The 24,156-nt window shown below is 39.5% G+C and overlaps 2 protein-coding genes and 1 long non-coding RNA gene across 3 annotated transcripts in view; 2 read left to right on the top strand and 1 right to left on the bottom strand.

The window, feature by feature from the left end:
- The window catches only part of LOC103038345 (gamma-secretase activating protein), a 40,453-nt gene extending 21,176 nt beyond the window's left edge, over window positions 1-19,277 (top strand). The window contains exons 21-31 of the mRNA XM_007244997.4: window positions 2,072-2,130; window positions 3,754-3,785; window positions 4,350-4,411; window positions 6,715-6,810; window positions 11,494-11,564; window positions 11,664-11,758; window positions 13,251-13,370; window positions 14,797-14,858; window positions 16,232-16,336; window positions 18,431-18,527; window positions 18,636-19,277. Of these exons, the coding sequence (XP_007245059.3) occupies window positions 2,072-2,130; window positions 3,754-3,785; window positions 4,350-4,411; window positions 6,715-6,810; window positions 11,494-11,564; window positions 11,664-11,758; window positions 13,251-13,370; window positions 14,797-14,858; window positions 16,232-16,336; window positions 18,431-18,527; window positions 18,636-18,736 (900 nt within the window). The 3' untranslated portion in view covers window positions 18,737-19,277. The remainder of the gene's footprint in view (window positions 1-2,071; window positions 2,131-3,753; window positions 3,786-4,349; window positions 4,412-6,714; window positions 6,811-11,493; window positions 11,565-11,663; window positions 11,759-13,250; window positions 13,371-14,796; window positions 14,859-16,231; window positions 16,337-18,430; window positions 18,528-18,635) is intronic.
- Window positions 6,817-8,019, top strand: LOC125798966 (uncharacterized). The gene is made up of 2 exons (XR_007437748.1): window positions 6,817-7,784; window positions 7,836-8,019. It is a non-coding gene; the product is annotated as an uncharacterized LOC125798966 (long non-coding RNA).
- A 930-nt stretch (window positions 19,278-20,207) lies between the features above and the next one.
- ccdc146 (coiled-coil domain containing 146) overlaps window positions 20,208-24,156 on the bottom strand; it is a 36,286-nt gene continuing 32,337 nt past the window's right edge. The window contains exons 16-19 of the mRNA XM_049474278.1: window positions 23,714-23,842; window positions 23,477-23,614; window positions 22,165-22,413; window positions 20,208-21,449 (exon numbers count right to left, since the gene is read on the bottom strand). Of these exons, the coding sequence (XP_049330235.1) occupies window positions 21,249-21,449; window positions 22,165-22,413; window positions 23,477-23,614; window positions 23,714-23,842 (717 nt within the window). The 3' untranslated portion in view covers window positions 20,208-21,248. The remainder of the gene's footprint in view (window positions 21,450-22,164; window positions 22,414-23,476; window positions 23,615-23,713; window positions 23,843-24,156) is intronic.

Here is a 24,156-nt window from a genome sequence, read left to right as displayed (position 1 = left end):
AAACATTTCCCGAGCTTTGAGCATCCCAAGGAGCACTGTTTAATCCATCATCCAAAAATGGAAAATGTATTTTACATCTGCAAACCTACCAAGTCAGGGCCATCCACCCAAACTGACAGATCAAGCAAGGAGAGCACTGGTCAGAGAAGCAGCCAAGAGGCCCATGGTCACTCTGGAGGAGCTGCAGAAATCCACAAATCAGGTGGAAAAACGTGTCGACAGGACAGGACAATAAGTCGTGCACTCCACAAATCTGGCCTTTATGGAAGAGTGGCAAGAAAAAAGCCTCTGTTGAAAGAAAGACATAAGAAGTGCTGTTTGTACAGCAAACATGTGGAAGGAGGTGCTGTGGTCAGATCAGACCCAAGTTTAACTTTTTGGCATAAATACAAAGTGCTTTGTGTGGCAGAACACACCATTCCCACTGTGAAACATGGTAGTGGCAGCATCATGCTGTAGGGATGCTTTTCTTCTGCAAGGACAGGGAAGCTGGTCAGAGATGATGAAAAGATGGATCAAGCTAAATACAGGGCAATCCTGGAAAAAATAAACCTGGTGGTGGCTGCAAAAGACTTGAGACTGGAAAGGAAATTGAAGACAATGACTCTAAACATACAGCCAGAGTTACAGTGGAATAGTTCAGATCAAAGAATATTCATATGTTAGAATCGCCCAATCAATGTCATAGGGAGGATGAATACTTTTGCGTGTCACATATTTCAGATTTTTATTTGATTACGTTTTTAAAATCTATTTATCATTTTCATTTCACTTCACACTTATGTGTTATTTTGTGTTTGTCTATCACTTAAAATCTCAATAAAATAAAATAAAATACAAGTTTGTGGTTGTAAGGTGACAAAATGTGAAAGTTCAAGTGGTATGAATACTTATGCAAGCCACTACAACAAATGGCTGTCCTTGCTAGACCACCAATTACACTATATGTCCAAATGTTTGTGGACACTTACTAAAGAATGCTGTAATTATGTAAAGTTTCATCTTAAACTTTTAAAATCTTATAAGTTTCAGTGTTAACTTATTGGCACTATTCTTAATGTCAGGTGTGTGAAAATCATAGCAATGCTTTTTAAGGCTCTTGATGTAACCTACTGAGACCCTGACCTTTGCTTGGTGTCCATTTTATTTTTTTTGTAAAAATGTCCTCATATGGTGACAGTAGTTTATTTTATCGTATAAAACGATCCTTGCCATTTGGGACAAAATTAATTCAAAAGCAACACAACATTTTAGCTTTAGAAACTAAATAAACTAGTCTCAAACATAAAATTGGATGAGAAATTTTACCAGGTTCATGTCTGTCTGTTTTGACTGGCTAAAGAAACTTTTGACTGGGATTCCCGCCATTTTTTATTTCAATTAATTGAGTGTAATGTTGTCATGTGACCACTAGACGGTTCGGACACTGTATCCATATGAGGCCAAAAGCTCAACATTTAAAAAAATTAAAACTAAGTATTAGTTTCTAAGAAAAAAAATTAAAACTAAGTATTAGGACGCAGTCTCTCATGAGGTTAAGGGCTCATTCAATGAATGAGCAGGTATGCCATTACTTTTGTCCATATTGTCCATATCTGTAGAGCTTATTTGACTAGCAACTTCTGTTTAAAATGATTGGTCTAGTGAATAGCTAATTAAATAGACGAGATACATGTTTCTCAAAAGAAAAAAATATTTAAAATTATTTTTAACATTTTAATCAAGAAAAAATAAAAGGAGCACCAAGAGATTTGAGCTGTTAACACATTTCATGATCTTACTTTAACTAGTTAAGTCTAAGTCTCACCATTTGTGTTAGGAAAGCCCAGGTGATGCAAATTTCAGAGATTATTAATATTCTAAATTAAAATCCCAACAATCAGCAGATATGATCCTCTCTGAGTTGACGACTAACACAAAACAAGAGATGATTTAAAACTGCAACTGCAAAGAGTCAGCTGTAGGCATGGAGAGGGTGACAGTTGTTTGAGTTTTTGGTGTAAGAGATCATAACAGGAATAAACGTTTTTGAGAAAATCTTCTTGATAGCAGTTTTATTTTTTTATTTCAGAAGTCAGACAAAAAGAAATCTCCCAACCACCTTCGGCATCTCGAAGAGAACACCAAAAAGTAAGTGGACAGCAGTGTGTGGAGAATGCAGTGTGTGTGTGTGTGTGGGAGTTTGGGTGGAGGACAGGGAAAACCCTGCCTGCTAAGAGCGCAGCACATTCAAAACAGAGAACAGAGAAATCAGATCGGTTGCCAGGCAGCTGACTACCCTAAACTAAAGCAAAACATTTAACTCATCATAGATCATTTATATGTATTCTAATGACACAGAGTGATTAATGAATCTTCTCTTCATCTACAGAGGAGCAACCAAGCAATAGACCTGTCACCCTAAATATTGTTATTGGGATGACATATTGTTTTGAAAATAAAGGTGACAATAAAAAATATAATTGTCATTTTAAGACTATTTATGCCACAAATATAATGATAATATTATAGCCAAATAATCCCTGCAGGAATAAAATGGATTTAAAGAGAGTAATACACTTTTTAATAATTTAAATGAATAAAAGTTTTATTTTTTTAAATATTCAAACATTGGATTGAGAATATTAATATTTTGGTAACACTTTACAATAAGGTTACATTAATTAACTTATTTCAACAAATGTAGTAATGTTTAATAATGTCTTAGCTAGCGTCAGTTAATAACTAGTTGAGACAATACTTATAACAATGTTTATTACTGTCATAAGCACTGTTATTTGTGACCCGTATTCTAAAGTGTTACCAATATTTAAAAATATACTAAATAAATAACACATAAATAACATAGATAGATAGACAGATAGATACTTCATTGAGGAAAAGCCTGGAAACATTAAATTTGTTGTGACAGCTCTACCAAGCACTGGGTGTGGGCAATATGACATTATGTATACGTATTTTTTCATATAATGATACATTTTCTTGCAATACTGACAATAAGGAGTGGGAGATATAGTCCTTAAAATCACAATATTTCTGTGTATTCTTCCAATAACGGCATTCTTGTGAATGAAGAACTCTTAGATGAATATTGTATTAATTTCATGAATATACTACTGCAGCAAAATAAAGGTTAAATAAAGCTGCAAACTTTCATCTATTTTATAAACAACAAGTAACTTACTTACCAAGACTATGACTTTGTATAAAATATAACAATAAATAGTGTAACTTTAAAATAATGTAACATAGCAAAAATCACCAAAATTCTAAAGTGCTGTATATTTTCTGTGTTTATACATAAACAATTATACAAACAAATACCCCCTTTATCACTTGTTATATGAATATGATTTTTTTTATGACAATACTGTAATATATTGTGTAGGATACAAACAGGACACCCCCTTAAGAACAACATACTTTTTCAAGCATATTGAAGATATCATCAGTTCTTAAAGAACTATGATCCAGCTGTACGTTACATTACAAATAGTGTATCTGAATGAAGGATAGGTAAATTTGAATAAGTCACAGTACTCAGTATGGGACAGTGTTTGAATTGCAGTTTTAAGGATATGTTACTAAGTTTGCAGTTTGACTGTGATCATGTGCATTGAGGTAAATATTAAGTTTAAATATTGTGTAGTATTACGTACAGGTACAGATTTTTGGTCTGTGTTTGTACAGGAAATAGAAAGTGACAGCTCGGTGTTTTTCAGTGCTTTTATTTACTTGTTTTATGTTCTCTAGAGTTTTGTCGATGGTAGACACATGGCGTTTGGGTAAGTGAACAGTTTCCTGTAAAACAAGCATTTTGTTGTAAATCTGTTCCAGACGCTGTTTCAGATAATGGTATTTTTCCCCTTGATCCCCACAAATACTCTTTGTTTTGCCTTGACTCCACTCAGGGTCACATAGTTTGTTTTCCTTAGAAAACACTTCAATCATTCCAGAGTAATTAATCAAGGAAGTAATAAAGAGTGGAAAAGAGGAAAAAGGCGATCAGAGTGAACAGGACTTGTACACTTGTAGTGTTGCATAAGAACCAAACATTCCCAATTCCTCCCCTCATTCTTTCCATTTAATCACTCGCTTTTTACCCCATGACCTCCTCCACAGCCTGTAGCTTTAAAAGACTAAAAATCTGTTCTGTAAATAAACACACTGAAACATGAACCCTGTTCAGCTCAGACACACGTTTGTGGTTTCTTTCTAAATCACACAATGCTGAAAGTTACATAAGACATAATAAGTAGTTATGAAGACGCAGAAACAAGGACAGGAAAGACGATAAACGAGGGATGAGCTGTGAAGGAAGGGATATCCCTGTTTCTGTGTTTCTGCAGATAAGAGAGTGGTTCCTCTGTTCCAGGAGGAAGACCAACAACAGAGGGCGCTGGTGGGACTGGTGAGTTTACAGTGCCTTCAAACATCAGCCATCAAAAAAACTTCCAGTACTGACAGACCTGTAGAATTAAGTGCTCACCAATACCTGAGCCGGGTAATCAGTGTCTTTAAAAAACATGTTTAGAAATTATTCTAAGTTTGTCTGACATTAAATTATCATAAACAGTGATCACAGTCACAGATACAGCCCATACCGGTCAAGTTTTAATTTAAAATAAGGGAAATTTTCTGCCGCTCGCATCGAGCCGCCCCACTAGCCCAACCGAGGTTCAGTATCCCTTGCATTTTAAGACAGGTTTACAAGAAATCTAAAATAACCACCTGTGAACCATTTACAGAATACAGTTAGAATATCAGAATCTGATAGGTCTACATCTGTTGACACTGAAATGTTGTGGACATTCTTACGTATGTAAATTCTATAATACAGCCTCAATAAAACCCTTTTCAAGATATGTACACAAGTCTTTACTTTTTTTAGCAGGAATACACTCTTCTATATGATATATATTTTTTATTTTATGGATTTAAAATTGAACAAAGGGTGCACACATTCTGCAAAATGACTGTTGGTGACCTAAAATAGTATCATGAGCTTTTATAAAAAGGACATGGAGCAGATATATTCCATAAGTAAATAATAGTCCTAAGGGGCCTACACAATTACTAATCTTTCATTAATACTTCTTTCTATCGTTCAGTCCACTCCTGATCAGTTCAGTTAATTTCAGTCCTCTCCACATTTTCTCTCTCTTCAGCTCAACCATCTCTTCTGCCCCTACTAAATAATGCATTACACCACAGTACTTGAGATTTGAACAAATTCTAATAAACCCTAAAACTAGCCCTGAACTCTATTAAAATGTATTAATTTCGCAACATTCACAACACATATAAAAAAATAAGCTACCCTTTCATTTGCAACATTCTTTCTCTTTATACTTCCCCACACTAACCCTCCTCTGTGCTCCGCAAAACCAGCAACCTAATTGGCTGTTTCTCCTGAAAGGCGGAATTTCCTTCTTGGACCGGCACCACGATTGGTTACACACAGCAGTCAGTGGTCTGTCGCCTCAATAATAAAGTTTTAAAAATGTAAAATTTTATACGGGAAATTTACGGGAATATACTGATTTTTACGAGAGGATGGCAGGAAAGAGGAGAAAAATACGGTAGTTTCCTGGCCAAAACAAGAGACTTGACAGGTATGATACAGCCTGATCACATGTTGTTCCTGGCCTGTTATTCTGGCCTGGTAAACTTGGAACTGTTTTTATTTTACTAAACCATCATATATGTGTTATTTGTCTTATTTAAATAAATGTAAAGGGGTTGCAGGTGTTTGTGGATTTGCAGAATTTTTGGCCTATTGGGTCTTAATTAATAATCAATCAATTCCTAAAACCCCCTTGACACATATATATAGTTTCCGACCAGTGTACAGCTTTATTATTATGACCAATGTCCAGATTTATGTATTATATTTGGAGCACTGCACAAAGTCTTCTCCAGCACATCCCAAAGATTCTCAGTGGGTCTGGACTCAAATGTAATCATGTGCCACTAATAATGCATTATCAACAATGATGCTGCCACATTTCTCAACGCTGGACTTTCCACACCACTACTTTATACAGTGGCTTGCAAAAGTTTTCATACCCCTTGGACATTTTCACATTTTGTCACCTTACAACCACAAACTTACAATTTTCAGTGATAGACCAACACAAAGTAGCACATCATTCTTGAGTAGAATGAAAATAAAAATGGTACATGTTTTTTTTTCTTCTTTAAATAAAATCTGAAAAGTTTGATGTGCAAAAGTATTCAGTATACTATATCAATTCTTAGTAGAGTCACCATTCGCTGCAATTACAGCTGTGAGTCTTTTGGAGTATGTCTCATCTAGAGACTGAGATTTTTGCCCATTATTCTTTGCAAAATAGTTCAAGTTAAGCCAAGTCTTGCAACAGATACTCAATAAGGTTTATGTCTTGACTTATTCTAACACATGAATATTCTTTGATCTAAACCATTCCACTGTAGCTCTTGCTATATGTTTACGGTCATTGTCTTGCTGGAAGGTGAATCTCACAATTGCACATCACAATTGTTTGCTACTTTGTTGATCTATCATTAAAAAATCTCAATAAAATACATGTAAGTTTGTGGTTGTGAGTTGACAAAATGTGAAAAATGTCCAGAGTAGTAATGTAAAATTTCAAGCCTGTGTAGTAATGATCTCATTTGTTGTGAGTTTTATCATTTAACAGAGTGTCATGCTGGTTCCTTTTTTCTGGTCAGATGGTGGACAAGCTCCGGGAACACTTGAACAAACACCTGCCTCGACTTGGGAAGAAGAAGATTGACACGCTGGTGGTGAACTATGTGGCTAAGCTGGTGCGTGTGACCCTCTATCAATCACTAGCAGCTGCTCTATAAAACACAGTAAAACTGCTGGTTGTTGATGTTGCTAAATTCTAAGCTTCGCACGACTCCCTGTAAATGTTCACAGTAGCTGACATCAGGGAAGCACATTAATAGATACCCATCACTTCCTGCTGCAAATATGTCAGTAAATGACACTTGTCCAAGTTACTCCGGAGAGGTTGAGCAGGGAGGGTGTGTTTCGGTGGTGGTGGCACTTCCTGTTTTGCTGAGCGGAGAGGACATGTGGAGGATATGGGGAAGTGCTGCATGCTCCCTGTGCGTGTGTGATATTAGAACATCATTTCGAATGATATCGAAGGTCATTTTGCTGAATTGGTTGAAGGGCTTCTGACCTGGATGACTTTTCTTAATAAAAACAGGAATTGAGTGTGCATCATTGAATCCCTCGTACTGTAGGTGTTCACCATGTGAGGTGTCCAGGAACATCCATTAAACTGAGAGAATTTCTGCTCTTTCTTTATTTGAGGTTCATGAGGTGTGGGATGTGTGGAAACTAAGAAAGAAAACATAAAGTAGAGGCAGGTGATGCATGCCACAGCCTGTTAGAAAAAAAACATAGAAGTATAACAGTAATACACATTAATAAAGTATTAAATTAAGTATTAAAGGTACATTCTGTAGGAACTGAGAGTGAGCATGTGAAATGGCTACAGCAGTCCAATTTCAAAACACCACAGAGAGTAGTCTGCCCCGCACAATCTACATAAAGTTTTGAGCAGTAGGAGAGGCAGAGAACTTAGAGTACGAGCAAGAGAAGAAATACAGCAATTCTAAACTCTTCTATCACGCGTATTTAGCGTTATATTGACTGTATTTTACACAATGGAGCTACGTGGTCAGCTGTGCCCCGCGCAAGGGTGTCAGGTCTTTTGTCTGTCAGCTTCTCATGTCTGTGTTATTCTCAGGTCTGTGTTTCATTCCCAGTGTTTTTCCACTCACCTGTGTTCCTTTGTAGCTCCGCCCCTTCGTCCCAGGTGTTTCCTGTTCCCTGTGTGTGTGCACCTCTATTTAAGGTCCGTGTTCCATTTCCCCGGTGTCGATCCTTGTACGTTTATCGTCTGTCAGTGCTCCATGTTTGCCCCAGTTTCCTCAGTCCAGTTTTCAGTAAATCCATGTGTATTTTGTATTTGTTATCGTTAATAAATCCCTTTTTGTTTGCATTTGCGTCCGCCTCCGCGTCCTCCCTGCACCCGTACCTGACAGAAGGATCGACCTTAATATGGACGCAGCGAACAAGTGGACCGGCTCCAGGTTGGCGATCCGCCATGCACCATGCGGGACCCCGGCGTTGGAATCCCCGAGGCCTAAAGGACGCCACAGGCCTCGGGGTAGACGTTCTAAGGGGTCCCGCCAGCATGAAGAGGATCCCTTTACGGGGGAGGATTTTCTTGGGGGGGCGCTAGTGGTTGGTGCGTTGAGCCTCGGGTCTCATCCCGTGTTTGGCAGTAGCCATGAGTACCCGAGGCAATGGGATGTGCGCCCAGTAGCTCCGAGGAGGAGGAGGAGCTCTACCCCGCACCAGCCCGTACTCCATTGCCGTTTCCCCCAGGGGCTGTACTCTACCCGCGCTCAGTGACTTTCGCGGCCGAGATGCCGCGCTCCGTGAAGCCAGCGGATGGGACGCCACGCTCTGTGACTCCCGTGGCTCATCCGCGCTCCGAGAATCCCGCGGCTGAGGCTCCGCGCTCCGAGACCCCCGCGGCTCATCCGCTCCCAGAGACTTCAGCGGTGGCCGCGCCGCCCCCCGAGAAAGCGCCGGCGGCAGCGCCGCTCTCTGAAGCTCTGGCTAAGCTAGCTAGCCTGCTAGCTCCACCGCGCTCTCAAGCCCCACCTGCTTCCAGCTCTCAAGCCCCACCTGCTTCCAGCTCTCCAGCCCAGCCGGATTCCAGGTCTGCGACTCCTGCTCCAGAAGCAAGCTCCGGTCCGGTTTCTACAGCCTTGCCCACTGCTGAATCTGCGGTTCCAGGCCGGATCTTGGCGGCAGCCGCACTCTCAGCTCCCGCTGAATCGGCGTCTTCGCCAGCTGTATCAGCGCTGCCCGCGGCTCCGGCCGCCTCTGTATCAGCGCTGCCCGCGGCTCCGGCCGCCTCTGACTCCGTGCCCGCGGCTCCGGCCGCCTCTGACTCTGTGCCCGCGGCACCCGCCGCTCCTGTGTCTGCAGTGCCTGCCACCCACGTGGTACCCACTGCTTCAGCTCCAGTGCAAGCGGTGCCCGCCGCTCCTGTACCTGCTCCAAGAACAATGTTTGGCCCTAGGCCCAGTGTCCCTAGGCCAGCAAGGCCTCCTGACTTTGCCCCCAGTACTATGCCCAGGCTGTCCCCACAGACTTTTACTGGTCCTGGGCACCCTCCTATGTTTTTGTTCCCCCTGTCTCTCCCTGTCCTGGTCCCCGTGTCTGTGTTTGTTCCCGTTCCTGTCCCTGGTGGTTTTCCTGTTCCCGTCCCTGTCACCATATTTGTGTCAGTCCCAGTAAGTGTATTTGTCCCAGTTCCCCTGCCCAGTCTTGTCCAGTCCCAGTTCCCAGCCACTGTCCAGTCTCCATCCCTGTCTAGTGTCCAACCCTCTGTCCAGTCTAAGCCCCGTGTCCAGTCTTTTGTCCAGTCCTTGTCCCCTGTCCAGTCTTTGTTCATGTCCCCTGACCTGTCTGCATCCCTGCCCAATGTCCAGCCCCCTGTACAGTCTGCATCCTTGTCCAATGTCCAGCCACATGTCCAGTCTCTAGTTCAGCCCCCTGTCCAGTCTGTGTCCTTGTCCAATGTACAGCCCTCTGTCCAGTCTCTGTTCTCATCCCCTGTCCAGTCTCTGTTTTCCGCCCCCTCTTGCCCGGCTCCAGGGGATCTGTTTTTACGCGCCCCGGGAGTTGCGCGTTAAAGGGGGGGTTCTGTCAGGTCTTTTGTCTGTCAGCTTCTCATGTCTGTGTTATTCTCAGGTCTGTGTTTCATTCCCAGTGTTTTTCCACTCACCTGTGTTCCTTTGTAGCTCCGCCCCTTCGTCCCAGGTGTTTCCTGTTCCCTGTGTGTGTGCACCTCTATTTAAGGTCCGTGTTCCATTTCCCCGGTGTCGATCCTTGTACGTTTATCGTCTGTCAGTGCTCCATGTTTGCCCCAGTTTCCTCAGTCCAGTTTTCAGTAAATCCATGTGTATTTTGTATTTGTTATCGTTAATAAATCCCTTTTTGTTTGCATTTGCGTCCGCCTCCGCGTCCTCCCTGCAAAGGGAGAGCTGCGGTCGGCTGTGCCCCGCATGAGAGACAGCTCTAGTCCCTAGTAAGCACATCTAGTGGTGGAGATAAAGTACCTGACTAAATTAGCTAGCCAGTTAGCTTACCTGTTCAGGAGAAAAGTAGCAGCTCTGGGTCGGTCTTTTAGTCTTTTTGAGCTCTAAGTCTCCAACTTTCAACTTACTGCCATTATTCACTCTTGTTATATTCCTTTTTTGGTCACTGACATGCTGAGGCTTTTTAAGCTGTGAAGCAGCTGAGCTTTAACTGAAGCAGCCCTGCTAGCTCCTTTGCTGCAGCACTGATCGCTGTAGTGTAGTGTAGTGTGGGTGCTGGCAACCTCGGGGGGTGGAGTTAGTGTTGGGGAACGAGCAGCAGGAGGAGTCAGAGGACAAAACAAACACAAAATCCGGGACGAAGTGAAAACTTAAAATAGGAACGTACTGCTGAAGCCCTGCTGACAAGAGCTGCCAGTGCTTTCACTCAACATGTTTCCTTAATATTACATATTGATTACATATTGGTCCTTTAAATATTAAAATCAAAAGTAATTTTGATTTTATGTAATTTTAGCGTTTTAGAAATAAAGGTTTATATAAAAAATCCATTGGCAAAAACTGAACAAAATATACAGCTCTGGAAAAAAATAAGAGTAAAATGAACATTGTTGTTTTATTCTATAAACTACGGACGTTTCTCCCAAATTCCAAATAAAAAAATGAGAAATGGCTGAAATAACAAAAAAAAAAAGATGCAGAGCTTTCCGACCTCAAATAATGCAAAGAAAATAAGTTCATATTCATAAAGTTTTAAGAGTTCAGAAATCAATGTTTGGTGGAATAACCCTGTTTTTTTCATAGCTTTCATACATCTTGGCATGTTCTCCTTCACCAGTCTTACACACTGCTTTTGGATAACTTTATGCCACTCCTGGTGCAAAAATTCAATCAGTTCAGCTTGGTTTGATGGCTTGTGATCTTCCTCTTGATTATATTGAAGAGGTTGTTCAACTTGGTAAAATCAATGAAACTTGAATGATTTTTTTCATCAGCTATTTCTCTTATTTTTTTCAGAGTTGTACCTGGTTTGTGGCTTGTGGTGGGATGAAATTCTAAAGTTCACTCAAGTTTATTAAATCTGTTTACCAGATTGTTAGTGACTGTTAAAACACCACTCAGTATTTAACAGCTAACCCCACCTATGGTGCAAGTTGTATCATTTACACTAGCTCAGTTTTAGCAGCACAGTTCATAAATAGTAAGAGCTGGAATCATACAGCTTTCACACCAAACAGTAAACAGTTCTTAAAAACTGAGGCTACTGCTTGGGAAAATGTTGCAAGTGGTTGTTAATGAGGATTCACAGGTTGTTTCTAGTTCTGATGCTCTGTGTGTGTGTGTGTGTGTGTGTAGCTGGAGCTGGTCAGACACATGCTGGAGTCGGTGTGGCTGAAGTTGAATCTGGGCTCGTCTGTGCTGTGTCTGTGAGTGCTGTCATCTATAACGGCTTTAATTCCAGCAGTCTATATGGATGCATTGAACTCTCTTCACCTCAGGGTTCTGTGTGTGTGTGTGTTGTTCAGTAAACAGCAGGGCAATGCAGAGGATTGGGCGATGTTTCATGTGATGTGTCGGATTCTGGAAGCCACTGAGGGACTCTGTCTGCCGCTCCCACCGGGTAAGAAGAAGAGCTACAATCTGATCTCTTCATGATCTCTCTCTGATCACTACTCAACATCTCCACCGTCACTGGGCTTCAGACACTGTTTTAAAGGAGAACTCTGCTGTGAAATGGACTTGGGGTGTAGTGAAACAGGATAATGAGTATGAACATTTGTTGAATAGCCCACCTCCATTCAACCCCAGCATTAGCTGATGCTCCCAACAGGCTTACAATGCTAGTGATAGGGGCATAGTGTTGCCAAAGCAAAGAAATCCCTATTTTTACACCATTAACAAACTCAAAATAGCTCCACACTTCACTGGTAGAACAGATTGCATTCTTGCAATTCTATGGAAATGGTGATTTCCAGTTTTTGCTAAAAATGTCTCTATAATATTATTTATGCACTTCCACAGAATTAATTTTGCAATCCGTTCCCCTATCCTACCTATTAGTTTGTCCTCGTCACTATAATTATTGTGACTTAATTTCAAGATAGTGGTGCCCAGAGAACTACCGGAAGGTACTGTGTATAAACAGTGCTTTTAATAAACTGCCTGTGTACTTTCAAAGTTCTCAGTGCTTCATTTTAAATTTCAGAAACCTCTGAATTCTACCAATGAAGTGTGGAGCTACTTTGAGCTTGTTATTGGTTATCTATCTATCTATCTATCTATCTATCTATCTATCTATCTATCTATCTATCTATCTATCTATCTATCTATCTATCTATCTATCTATCTCTCTATCTATCTATCTATCTATCTATCTATCTATCTATCTATCTATCTATCTATCTATCTATCTATCTATCTATCTATCTATCTATCTATCTATCAAAAGTTAGCATTTTTGGTTGGGACAAAAGAGCTCCCAACAGGCCTACAATGCTAGCAGACCACCAATAGGGCCATAAAGCACTGTCTAGGGGTCTGCAGACCATCCTTAGTCTGTAGTTCACTTTTCCTTTTATTTGATATGTGCTGTGCTCGCCAGTCATGTCAGTGCAAGCTGCTTTTCACAGTACCTGCCACTGATTTTCATGCAGTAAAAATTTCATTGCATCTGCGCCATGCATCAGATTAAAAAACAATGTGTTTGATAGCAAAAGTATATTTGTAAAAGAATAGTAGAAATAAAAATCAAGAGCTAAACAAGTCATGTTTAGACTATTAAAATTAAATAAACAAAATAAAAAACACAAAAATAAGAAAAGAATGCAGAAACTCAAAAACTCAAAACGCAAAACGGTTAAAAGGACTAAAATCTGACTTCCTTTCACTTAAGTCACTTCTTAAGCAGTATAGTATGTGTGCAAACGCTTATTGTTATTACTCCTGTATCCACTGTAACTGTAGATTACTGTTTACTCATAAACAAAAATAAAAGAATCTAAAGGGGCCGGTTATGCTCATTTTACATCACCAGTCTTTTTGTTCTCTCTCTTCATTCACTAAAGTTTGTATCCTGTGTATCTTTAGTAACTGTTGTTTTCTTTCATGTGTAGGTTATTCTACTCTTCTAACAGTGCTGGGTGTGCGCTGTCTACCACGCCACACATTCCTGCAGTACGTGGATCACGGCTTCTTACAGCTCACTGATCCCTTTGTCTCCCGTCTCATGACAGGTATCCTTCAAAACACACGCAGACATATATTAGACCAGTATTATATATATATATATATATATATATATATATATATATATATATACATATAAATACATACATATACAGTAAAAAACACTGGTCCAAACACTGCATCCCTGGTTTTGCAATATAGGATCAGAGTCAGACTAATGATAATAATAACAATTTCCTAAAACATTAAGAATATATATATATATATATATATATATATATATATATATATATATATATATATATATATATATATATATATATATATATATATAAGATATGTTATATTAACAACAGCTCTGGACAGAAACAGACCATCATCTGTTTTTTCAGTGCATGCTGAATCTGCCAGGTTTTAATCCAAGGCAGTGCGTCAGTGAAGCACAGAAGCATTTCTGCAGCATGTGGTAGCTCACACTCGTGACTAAACAGATCCAGATCTTACAGTAGGCAGGTTAAAATATTCACCATTCAGCAAGCTACACTCACAGAGGCTTCATTTGAATACTTATTATATTTTTGATGGAGTCAATGGCACAGAGCAATTATTGAAAAAAATATAAATTCAGGCACTAAGTAGTTTTTATCAGTGTTTTTAATTACATATCTTACTTTTGCAATCAGTTGTTGTGTGTGCACATTTATACATGTAATTTCTTGGGGACAGAAATGGCACAGATTTTATAATCTGAAAAATGTAAGTATACAGAAATCTGTGAAAGGGGAACACTATCATCACAATAAAATATAAGAAATATACTGTCTGAACACTTAATCAGGAAGACTATACTAATATTATGCAGAGCTTCTATCCTTTCTGCTCTATGTTGGACTTTATCTGCATACAGTTCATGCTTTTCACAGCTGCTACACAACAGGATTTTATTTATATTAAACTATGTTTGTACAGTTGTAGAACAAATGGTCCTTTGTAAACTATGTTCAAGTACCAAGTGAAAAAAATCATAACATCAAACTGTAAAACATGACTTTAACAGATCAACAGGGGATTAAGGAAGGTAGAAGAGGCAACATGTCAGACTTTTGTGTGTGTATAAGAGATAGAGAGCAAGAGGGGTAATGATTTAATGAGAGTTAATGAGTATGAGATTCATTAATTCCATATCTGAACATAAACAAAGCGTTATATACCTTCTGAAATCAACAGGAGTGACTTAGTAAAATGATTCATTTATGTTATGTGGAGACTGTATTTAAAGCAGGCAAGCTGTCACTGTGAGTTATTCATGTTCATATTCATTTATATTACAAAACATACTGTTGCTCTGGGAACACCCCTATAAATAGAAAAAAAGTTTTTCTACTATTATTGGTTATGTCTTGTTGTTCGTTCATTTTCTATTTCTCTGTCTACATGTATCTGCTCTGATCATCCATTAATTCACGCTGGCAGATCTAGATAACAGTGATGGCAATGAAGAGCTGAAGTTCAGTGTCCTGAAAAGACTTCCTGAGGTAATGTCTTTGTGTTAGTATTCGACACTTCCTTTGAAATTACCATCTCAATTACAGGATTACAGGAAGGGAACTCTCAGCACTGCCTTCAGTCTGTTTATGCAGATGTCAGGAATTTTTCTGTGTTTTAAAAACGGAATGTGTGTGTAATAATGAGCTACAGTCAGTGGATTATTTCTCCGGCTCTAATGCCAAGAGGACACCCATAGGAATCACATTCACAGATCAGTCTGCTGATAACTCTGGAAATCTGCTCTCTTCACTTTGCTTTTGAAAAGTGTGGAATGTCAGATGTCTCAAGCCTGCCAAGTTTAATAACCACAAGTGTGCATGTTGTACATGGAAGCCTAAGAGTTGCTGTTAACCTGCAATGTTTTGCCAAAAGTATTTGCTCAACCATCCAAATCAAGGAATTCAGGTGTTCCAATCACTTTCATGGCCACAGGTGTATAATACCAAGCACCTAAACATACAGACAGCTTCTACAAACATCATTGAAAGAATGGGTCGCTCTCAGGAACTGAAACTAAAAATATCACTAAAAACCTCCACAATCCATTTGGTCTTCAGATTGACTCAAAAACAGTGCAGAGAGCTTAATCAAATGGGTTTCAGTAGCCGTGCAACAGCATCCAAGGCTGACATTAACAAGCACAATGCAAAGCGCCAGATGCCACTAGACTGTAGAAAAAGTGGTGGCATCTTCTCTGGAGTGACAAATTACACTTCTCTCTATGGAAATCCGATGGATGAGTTTGGGTTTGGCAGTTGCCAGGATAATGGTTCTTGTCTGACTGCATTGTGACAAGTGTAAAATTGGTGGAGGGGGGATAATGGTGTTGGGTTGTTTTGCAGTAATTGGGCTCGACCCCTTAGTTGAAGGGAAAAGGAATTCTTCATGCTTTAGAAAACCAAGATTTTTGGACAAATTTATGCACTCAACTCTGCAGTAACAGTTTGGGGTGGATGGCTCATTCCTGCACAAAGCAAAGTATATAAAACATGGATGAGCAAGTTTGGTGAGGAAGAACTTGACTGGCCTGCACAACCTGATCCTGGTCCCAACCTCAACAAAATTGTGGGCCAACATCATATTAAACTATATGGATTAAGAATGTGACGTCACTCAAGTCCATATGCGTGCAAAGGTAGACGAGCAAATACTTTTAGCATAAAATACTTTTATGCATTCAACTGCCTTAGTTTCTCCCAATGCATTGCACTAGTGAATCTTTTATAAACTGTGCAGCACATCCATTTTCAAATTCTAATGCATAATTCTAATTTCTCAATGAAAAAAAGGTGTGTAATTTAAATATGATGACTGAAGGCCTGATGGACTGACCACATATGGACACTGTTCTTGGTTTCAGTGTATGGATCAGAGAGTCTGTCAGCTGTGGGATCATCCTATCAGCTCAGCCTGCATCTCCAGAGAGTACGTGAGAAGACTGCTTGAGAAATACTCCAAGACCAGAGTGAGTCTAAAGATTTAATCAGTCACGAAACAGTGGAAACAGAACCAGTTAGTCCCAAAACACAGTTGTAGCCAATTAATCACTCAGACCATGACATCATTATTGGGAGGACAGTACTGTATCACATTAAAACTAAAACAAAAGTGGATCCAAGTGAAACTTAAAAATCAGCACATCCATTAGTGATGCATTGGAAAATGTCTTATGGTGTTTCGCAAGATATGGGGTAACAAAGACAGCTGGAGTATATTAAACTAATTACATTGTTCCTCCTGTATATTAAACTGACACATAAACATCTACTGAATATATAAGTTATTGTTGTTCAAACCTCAAGTATAATTACACTTTTAGTTAGAAACTTTGGAAGCCCTTGTAATTTATTTAATAATTAATTTATATATATATTTTTGGGAAACACATTATGAAGTTTTAAATAATATACTGGGATTGTTTTTAGACTGTCCTAGATAGAGATTCCTTTAAGTTATTTTAGATGTATATTATGTAAAATAATATACACCTCCCTGGACAATTTCAAAACTTGGCATACAATTTACGCATATCTCAGTCTATGTAAATGATGTAAATCATTAAAAGTGTGGTTTGATTATACACAGGGTCGTGCCACAGGAGGACGTAAAAGTGCTTCCCCTGCTGTCCTATAAAAAGGCAGGGAAGGTAGTGTACCTCATGGTGAGAGATTGTTGACTGCTAGATATGCCTCTACAGTGCACTCAAAGATGTTTTGCCCAGTTGAAAAACATCACTGGTCTGAGAGAAGCAGGATAGTCATTTCAATTAATTGCCCACAATCTGGGTCATCTGTCTGCTAAACACTGTCACCTTAGTTGGATTGGTGTTGTGAATGAGAAACCTGTATTGCTATGAACTGGAACTATAATGTCTGTAGGGACAAATCCAGGCTTCTATGACGGTTGCATTAAGAGTGTGATGGACTCGTGCATTTGCAGTGGAGTGACGCACTGTCTCAACTGCTGCTGTGATGGTCTGGGGAGCCATACAGCAGCCTGTAACCCCTGCGGTTAATACGAGGGACACTATCAGCTCAGTGATATGTGCAGGATATCCTCTCATGACAGGTTGGCAGGACTTCTAACTGGTGTTTTTAGCAGGATAATACCCACCCACACACAGCAAGGATTTCCCAGGAATGTATCTGCCAGACTGCAACATTTTATTGACAGTCGAGCTTTTATGAACTTCAGCTTTGTCATCTTACAAATGTACAGGATCTAGAGTCCCAGATGCAACATCTGTGGGCAACTGTGGTGCAGGATGCCATATTTAGCATTAATGGTGCTTAGAAGTTTCTGAACCCTATAGAATTTTCAACATTTCCTAATTTTTCTAAAAGTAGATAAAGAGATCCATTGACATGCGATATGAATGTGAATGGTCAAACCATGATTTATATCTTTTTGCTTTAAAGCATGCGCTATGTGCTTCTCTCTTGTACCCACACATCTCTTGGTGCAGCTGTGCAGCTATATCTATAAAACAGCAAAAGCAAACTGCCTGGCCTTTTTTTCTCCTCCTTGAGCTGAGCATGTACTTCAGACCAGCTGTTTGCTTTCCACTGTTTTTTTGTTGTTGGTGAAGAAGGCGACATTTATACACGTATCAATGTGCGAATTTGATGTGTTTCAGGGACAGATTTGTTCACATTACCCACAGATACAGGTCACTTACATTTGTTAATGTGAACCGTCAAGATAACCAAATCTGATCTGTGCAAAAAATCTGATTTATGTAATGTGGCTTTTAATTTGAATGTAGCTTTAGAATCTCCTTTTAACTGTACAGTTTCCCCACAGTAAATATATAAATTTATTTGTTAATGAGAATATAAGCATATGACTTAAAACTGCTCAAAAACTTTGTGGTGTTTTGTGTGGTAGATACACAGCATATTTGTAAGTTTTACATTTTGCCACTCACTATGTTGATTTAACACTGAAAGTGTAACTGACGTAAAACTATATACTCATATCTGACTGACTTATTTGAAAGACTATGTGAGTGTTTAGGCTGTTTTCCTGTGTTAAAGCCAGAATGTGACGTGTATTTCAGGGCTCAGTACAGTTGGACAGAGATAATACGTGCTTCAAGCCGGAGTTCCTACCACTAACTTACCTCGCTGGCATCCTCACAGACACGGAACAGCAAGGTATTTACTGCAGGAGACACTTTCATCTCTTTCATCAAGTGTAGACAGTTAACAGTTCCAGCCTGTGTGTGGATGCTGTTGTTCACTGTGCTGTTCAATGTGTTTTAGCTCCAAACCCTTTTGAGGAACAGGAGAATGTGGACGCCAGGTTTGTGGAGGAAACTGCACTGAAGCAGACTCTGATGAAGCTGGGCTTGGAGGACAAGTAACAGGAGGGAAAGGAATGTGCGAGTTGCTGACACAAAACCGCAAAGCAAGTGAAACAGACTTGTGTCTCAGTTTGTCAGAGACGAACATATTCGAGGATTCGAGACAGGACAATAGTAAATCTCATATGGAGCAACAGAGACTCAGAGCTGCGTCACACTGAAAAACAATGAGTAATATCCTGCTGTGCCAGGCTCACATGTTGCAGCAGGCTGCCAGTCTCCTCTGTGAAGTCCATTACGATTTACTGGAAGGCCAGGAGGTTCACCTTGCACTCACAGCGCATGTTTACATTCACTGGATTTAATTAGGAAATGTACGCATGTGAATCAGTCTTTTAGATGTTTTGGCTTCCTAATCACAACTACACAATGTTAACTTTTATATAACTGACTGTCAAAAGGGATTTTCTGTAGTAGAAGTCAAATGTTTATATTGGTGTAACTGTTTATGGTTTCTGTCTGTTGTCAATGTAGTGTCTCTCTTCATTCTGTGTTTCCTGTAACAGAACATGATTACTATAAAATTCCGTGCCACTGTTTACATTTGTCTTTAATTATTGACTAAGCTGAATAAGGGATTATAACCCATGACTATCCCTTTTTTTTAACCCAGCCTTCTCCCAATCTTTCATTCGGTAGGATTTCCTGTGTTCCACCCACTGTCCATCTACTATAAGAGGTGTAATAAAGGGCTTGGTTGCTAAACCAGCATGTGGAAAGATGTGGGCTGGCTTCAGTAATCAGACTATAATAATGATTGATAGAGCCAATGCAAACATCTGAAAAAAAAGTATAGATATGTACAGTAGCAGGCAAAGGTTATAGGCAGCTAAGCACATTATTCAAAACCATTTATATCTTAGCAATAGCACACGTTGTTTGAAAAGATGCAACATAAATACTATAAAAAGAACGAGAATTATTTCTCAATTTTAAATGGACATTCAGGATTATATTTTTAGTAGAAAATTATGGAAGTTCACGCACCATCATCTTGTCAGTAGAGCCTAGTGCAGTATTTTATTACTACAACTGTGTGGTATGTCATAGAAATCTGTACGCGTGCGGCAGCTCATTCCTCAACACTAATTCCACCCCTAAGTTTGGCAAGTTTAAAAACACAACAGCTAGCCGAAACCTAAACAGCCTAAAAAGTTTTGCCATTTGAAAAAGCTCAATGACAAAGACAGAATAAAACGAGAGTAAATATTGAAAGTAAGTTTGACAGATGGAGAACAGGTTAGCTATTTACAGATCATTTATCACAAACACTAGGTTAGCATACTAGGGACGAGCATTTTAATTAATTGAAAAATTGGAATGTTCGCATTAAAATCAGTGGCTTGTGTGCAGCTGGGATAATAAGGTAGAGGGTTGTTGAGAGAGCTAAGGTTAGCTAATGTGATCTGGACTATGCTATGCTGTAGCCTGCCCCCCCCCCCTCCCCCTCTCTGTCAAGAAGGAGATATTAGAGTAAAAAAAGGGGGAGATGGGATGGTGGAGGGGTGACATAGGATACCTAAGCTACGTTGATGGTGTTCATAGGGTGCTAGATAAGAGGCAGGGCTTGAGGCATGTTCCTCCTCCAAAAATTTGTTATTTCATAACAACGTTAAGCACTGATTTAATAAACCAGCTGCTGATATGATAACTATAAATAATACCAGACTCCCATGAGGAGAGCTTTGGAGATGTACCAATGAGCTCAGTGATGTAAAATCACTACTTTTTGGATAATTATCAATTGTTTGTTCTAATATTAGAATTTTACTAAGCTAATAAACACTTACTGCCCAGATAAGAAGTTTAAGATGTTTTTAAAATTTTCCAAAGATGCCTAAAACTTTTACACAGTACTGCATATAGGTATAAATATAACTAAAATGAAACTAAAACAGGCAACGTTTCCCAAAAAACAACACACACTTCATCAGAATTCGGCGAAGTGTTTGTGAGTGAGAGAGTTTGATCCACTTCCCTGCAGTGAGTGTAAACCTGGCTCTGGAGAGCACGCCGCATGCCTCACATCCCTCCAGCCCTCCAGGCCTGGCAGATTTGCAGCGACTCTCTGAATTCCCTGCATGAACTCTCAGTTACAGTTTAGGGACAATAAAAGCCAGCCTCAGCCGGTAAGCATGAGCTCACAAATTAGAAACACACAAGAGTTGAGCTTCTTCCCTGGAAAAAGAATAAGCTGTTCAAAAGAAAACACTGTTCTCTTACAGCAGTGGAATGCATACTTACTTTTAATTTTATCAGCTGTGTTCAGATCTATTTACCTTTGAGACTAATAGCTGTGTTACAATGTTTAGGAGTTTTGTAAAGAATCCTTCTCAGTAGTCTATTAATCACACGATGAAACTGTGCTCAGATTTTGTGTTTTTTTGTTGTTTTTTTTTCCTTTAGGTGCCACAAAGTTGCATCTTTCAAATTGCACCAAACATCAGCAGTATTTCTTGGCTGTACCTGAATGCAGCCTAGATATTGGGTTGCAGCTAAATATGACAGGTCTTTAGATCTCTGTGGGTTTAGGCTGAGGCTTGCGAATGTGGCGCATGTTGGCCCCAGGCTCAGTGGGCTTAAAAGGGGCGAGAGCTCCATACGGCTTAGGTATGGGCAGTATGTCTTCACTGGGAATGTAGGCATTGGGTCGGGGCTCTGCTGTAGTGTACGCTCCACTTGGAAGCTGGTTCCTTTCTTCCTCCTCAGCAATCTAAAATATACACACACATATTCACACACACTTAAATCTATAAATAGAATTCATATATGAAGAACTCCATAAAATGTGCAAGTCATCAAATGTCCAACAAAGTTATTACTGTGTAATAAGTAATTAACCAGAGATTTAGAGGTTTTGGCAGATCTAAAGAGACTTCAACAGTCCTTTCTTTACAGCCAAAATGCACAGAATATTGTAAAGAAAATCCACAATAAATAATTAAATAATAAAAATATACATAACGTACAACAAAAGTTTAAAAATCCAGTTCTGTAGGGCTGATGTTTTGCAGAGTTTGATCATTGCTTTGCTCAAGCTAATTAACTAAACCTGATAATGTGCTCAACTGTTCTTTTGGAATTAGAAATGTTATTCTCAAAGCAGCACTCAAACATTTACATGTATAATAATAATCAAAATATACCTGGTCAGGTTAAACATTTTGCTTATTATAAACTGCCAGACAGTGTGTTTATTTAGGAGAGCGCCGCAAAGCACGTATACTGTGAAGACAAGAAAAGTTCCATCGCCTTAAATGAACACTGTCAGTATTTAAATCCTTCTGAGTAGTTTATCAGTTTGGGTCCGCATTAGACAACGTCTGGGTCCAGACCCGGACCGTGGTCCGCCTATTAGAGACCTCTGGTCTATGCAGTATTTGTGTATGTATATAAGAGTATGTGTGTGAGTGAATGTTGAAACTTACTCGAGCTCTCTTCTCTGCATCTGCCTGGCGTCTGCGCTGATCTCTGAGGCAGCGCTGCCACTCCTCCTCGATGCTCTCTGACGGTGGCAGCCCCTGCTCCAACCTCGTGTGGCACAAATCCAGCTGCAGCTCTTTCTCACGCAGGTCCTGCTGCAGATGCAGCGCCTGTGCCTTCTCCATAGCCAGCTCTGCTGCTGCTGCCTTCAGCTTGTTATCACAGTCCCTAATGCACCTCTGGAATTCATTCACCTGATGAGAAACAACATACAACATGTTTACAGATATACAGATCATTCAAAACATAATATTCACTACTTCATATAAATAAAATAGCAAAAGCCAAATCCTTTAAAATACAATTATTTGGAATGCAACAAAGACCAGTTAACATGTTTGTATACAATAGTGATGACATAAATATCATGGAAATATTGGACTTTTAGTGATTACATTGCATCTTTAGTATAAAAGAAAACAAGAATTAGTTTCAAACTGTCAGCATTTTTAGACCCACAACAAACTGTGGTCTCTACTTGTTACCTTATAGGCAAGTCAGTAACCGAGCGCTTATTTCCAGTCATGCAAGACCAGTCTTCCAACTGTTTGAATAGGAAGAGACCAAAATATTGGAAAGTAAAGTTGGCTTACCATTTCAAAAACCTATTTCAAATCACTAAGAAAATCTGATTAAAAAATCTCATGAAAAGTTTATTGATTTCTGGCTACTGCGCCTGCGAACATCTCCACAGCTGATTCTCCTCCACTCTCTGTACAACCCGCAATCTGACTGGCTGTTTTTACTGAAGGGTGGGACTTTGTCCTGGAACGGGTGATTAGCATTATGAAAACTGTCTCTTCATTAATAAGGTCTCTGTTGTTACCCATTATTGTACTGGTGAATTGGATGGCAATAAAAGCCTCATAATAATTTCTTGACATTGCTTGAGAAATTGGGCTTGGAGCTGGTGCATTACAAGTAAAAAAGGTTGAACAATTTATTATGTCTGTTTTTAGAACAAAATCCCACATAAATGCCAAAAATGAGAAAAAAAAAATACAATACATTGTAGGTTATGGGCTACAAACGAATAAATCAGTAAATTATTGCAAGAAAGGTTAATTAGGGAATAAGAGGATGCTAGTGTGTGTGTGATATGCTGTTTTGTGGTCTGGTATACAGGAGCACAGTTATTATAAGTATGTGCAGGTACATGCCCCTTCTGACACTGATTTTGAGACTTCATTATATCATTATATAAGGAAATGTATAGTATATATAGTATGTAAGGCATGAATGTTTATCTGGCCTTACCTTTTTGGCCAGCGTAAGACTGTCCTCTTTAGCACTCTCCACCTTGGTACGACTCTGTTGACACAAACGTGTCACCTGCTCATAAGCCAGCTCCTTCTCCAACAACCGAGCCTCTTTCTCTGCTAGACGGACCTCTAGCTACACGCACACACAAACACTGCATTAACTTAGAAACAGACAATGGAGTAAAATAAATATTAGGCCAGGGTGTACTAGTGAAATGTATCTGTATTTTACCTGTTCTGTAATTTTGATGAGCTCTGCATAAGATGGATCTTCACCACTCAGTTCACGTGCTTGTTTCTCAGTTGCATGGTCCTCAAGAGTCTTATCCAGGGACAGCACACGGTCCCTACATTCAGACAGCTAACAAACATACACACACACACACACACACACACACACACAGACACAAAGACACACACAGACACACACACAGACACACACAGACACACACAGACACACACACACACAAAGCATAAATCATGAACCAAAACATAAACCATGCACTCAGAACTACTGTTAAAAGTAGAAGGCAGTTAGAAGAGAGACACAAGATTTGTTATATCAATAATTTCTTTCAATCTTTAATTAATTGGCTTAAGCATAAGTCAAAATACAAGGTGATAATTGAGCCCTTGCAACTAATAACCATATACTGACAATTTCTTCCTTCTAGG

The sequence above is a fragment of the Astyanax mexicanus genome, chromosome 2 (assembly GCF_023375975.1).
Source record: "Astyanax mexicanus isolate ESR-SI-001 chromosome 2, AstMex3_surface, whole genome shotgun sequence".
Lineage (NCBI taxonomy): Eukaryota > Metazoa > Chordata > Actinopteri > Characiformes > Acestrorhamphidae > Astyanax > Astyanax mexicanus.
The sequence above is the reverse complement of the archived record's forward strand: the minus strand, read 5'-3'. Positions and strand labels throughout refer to the sequence as shown.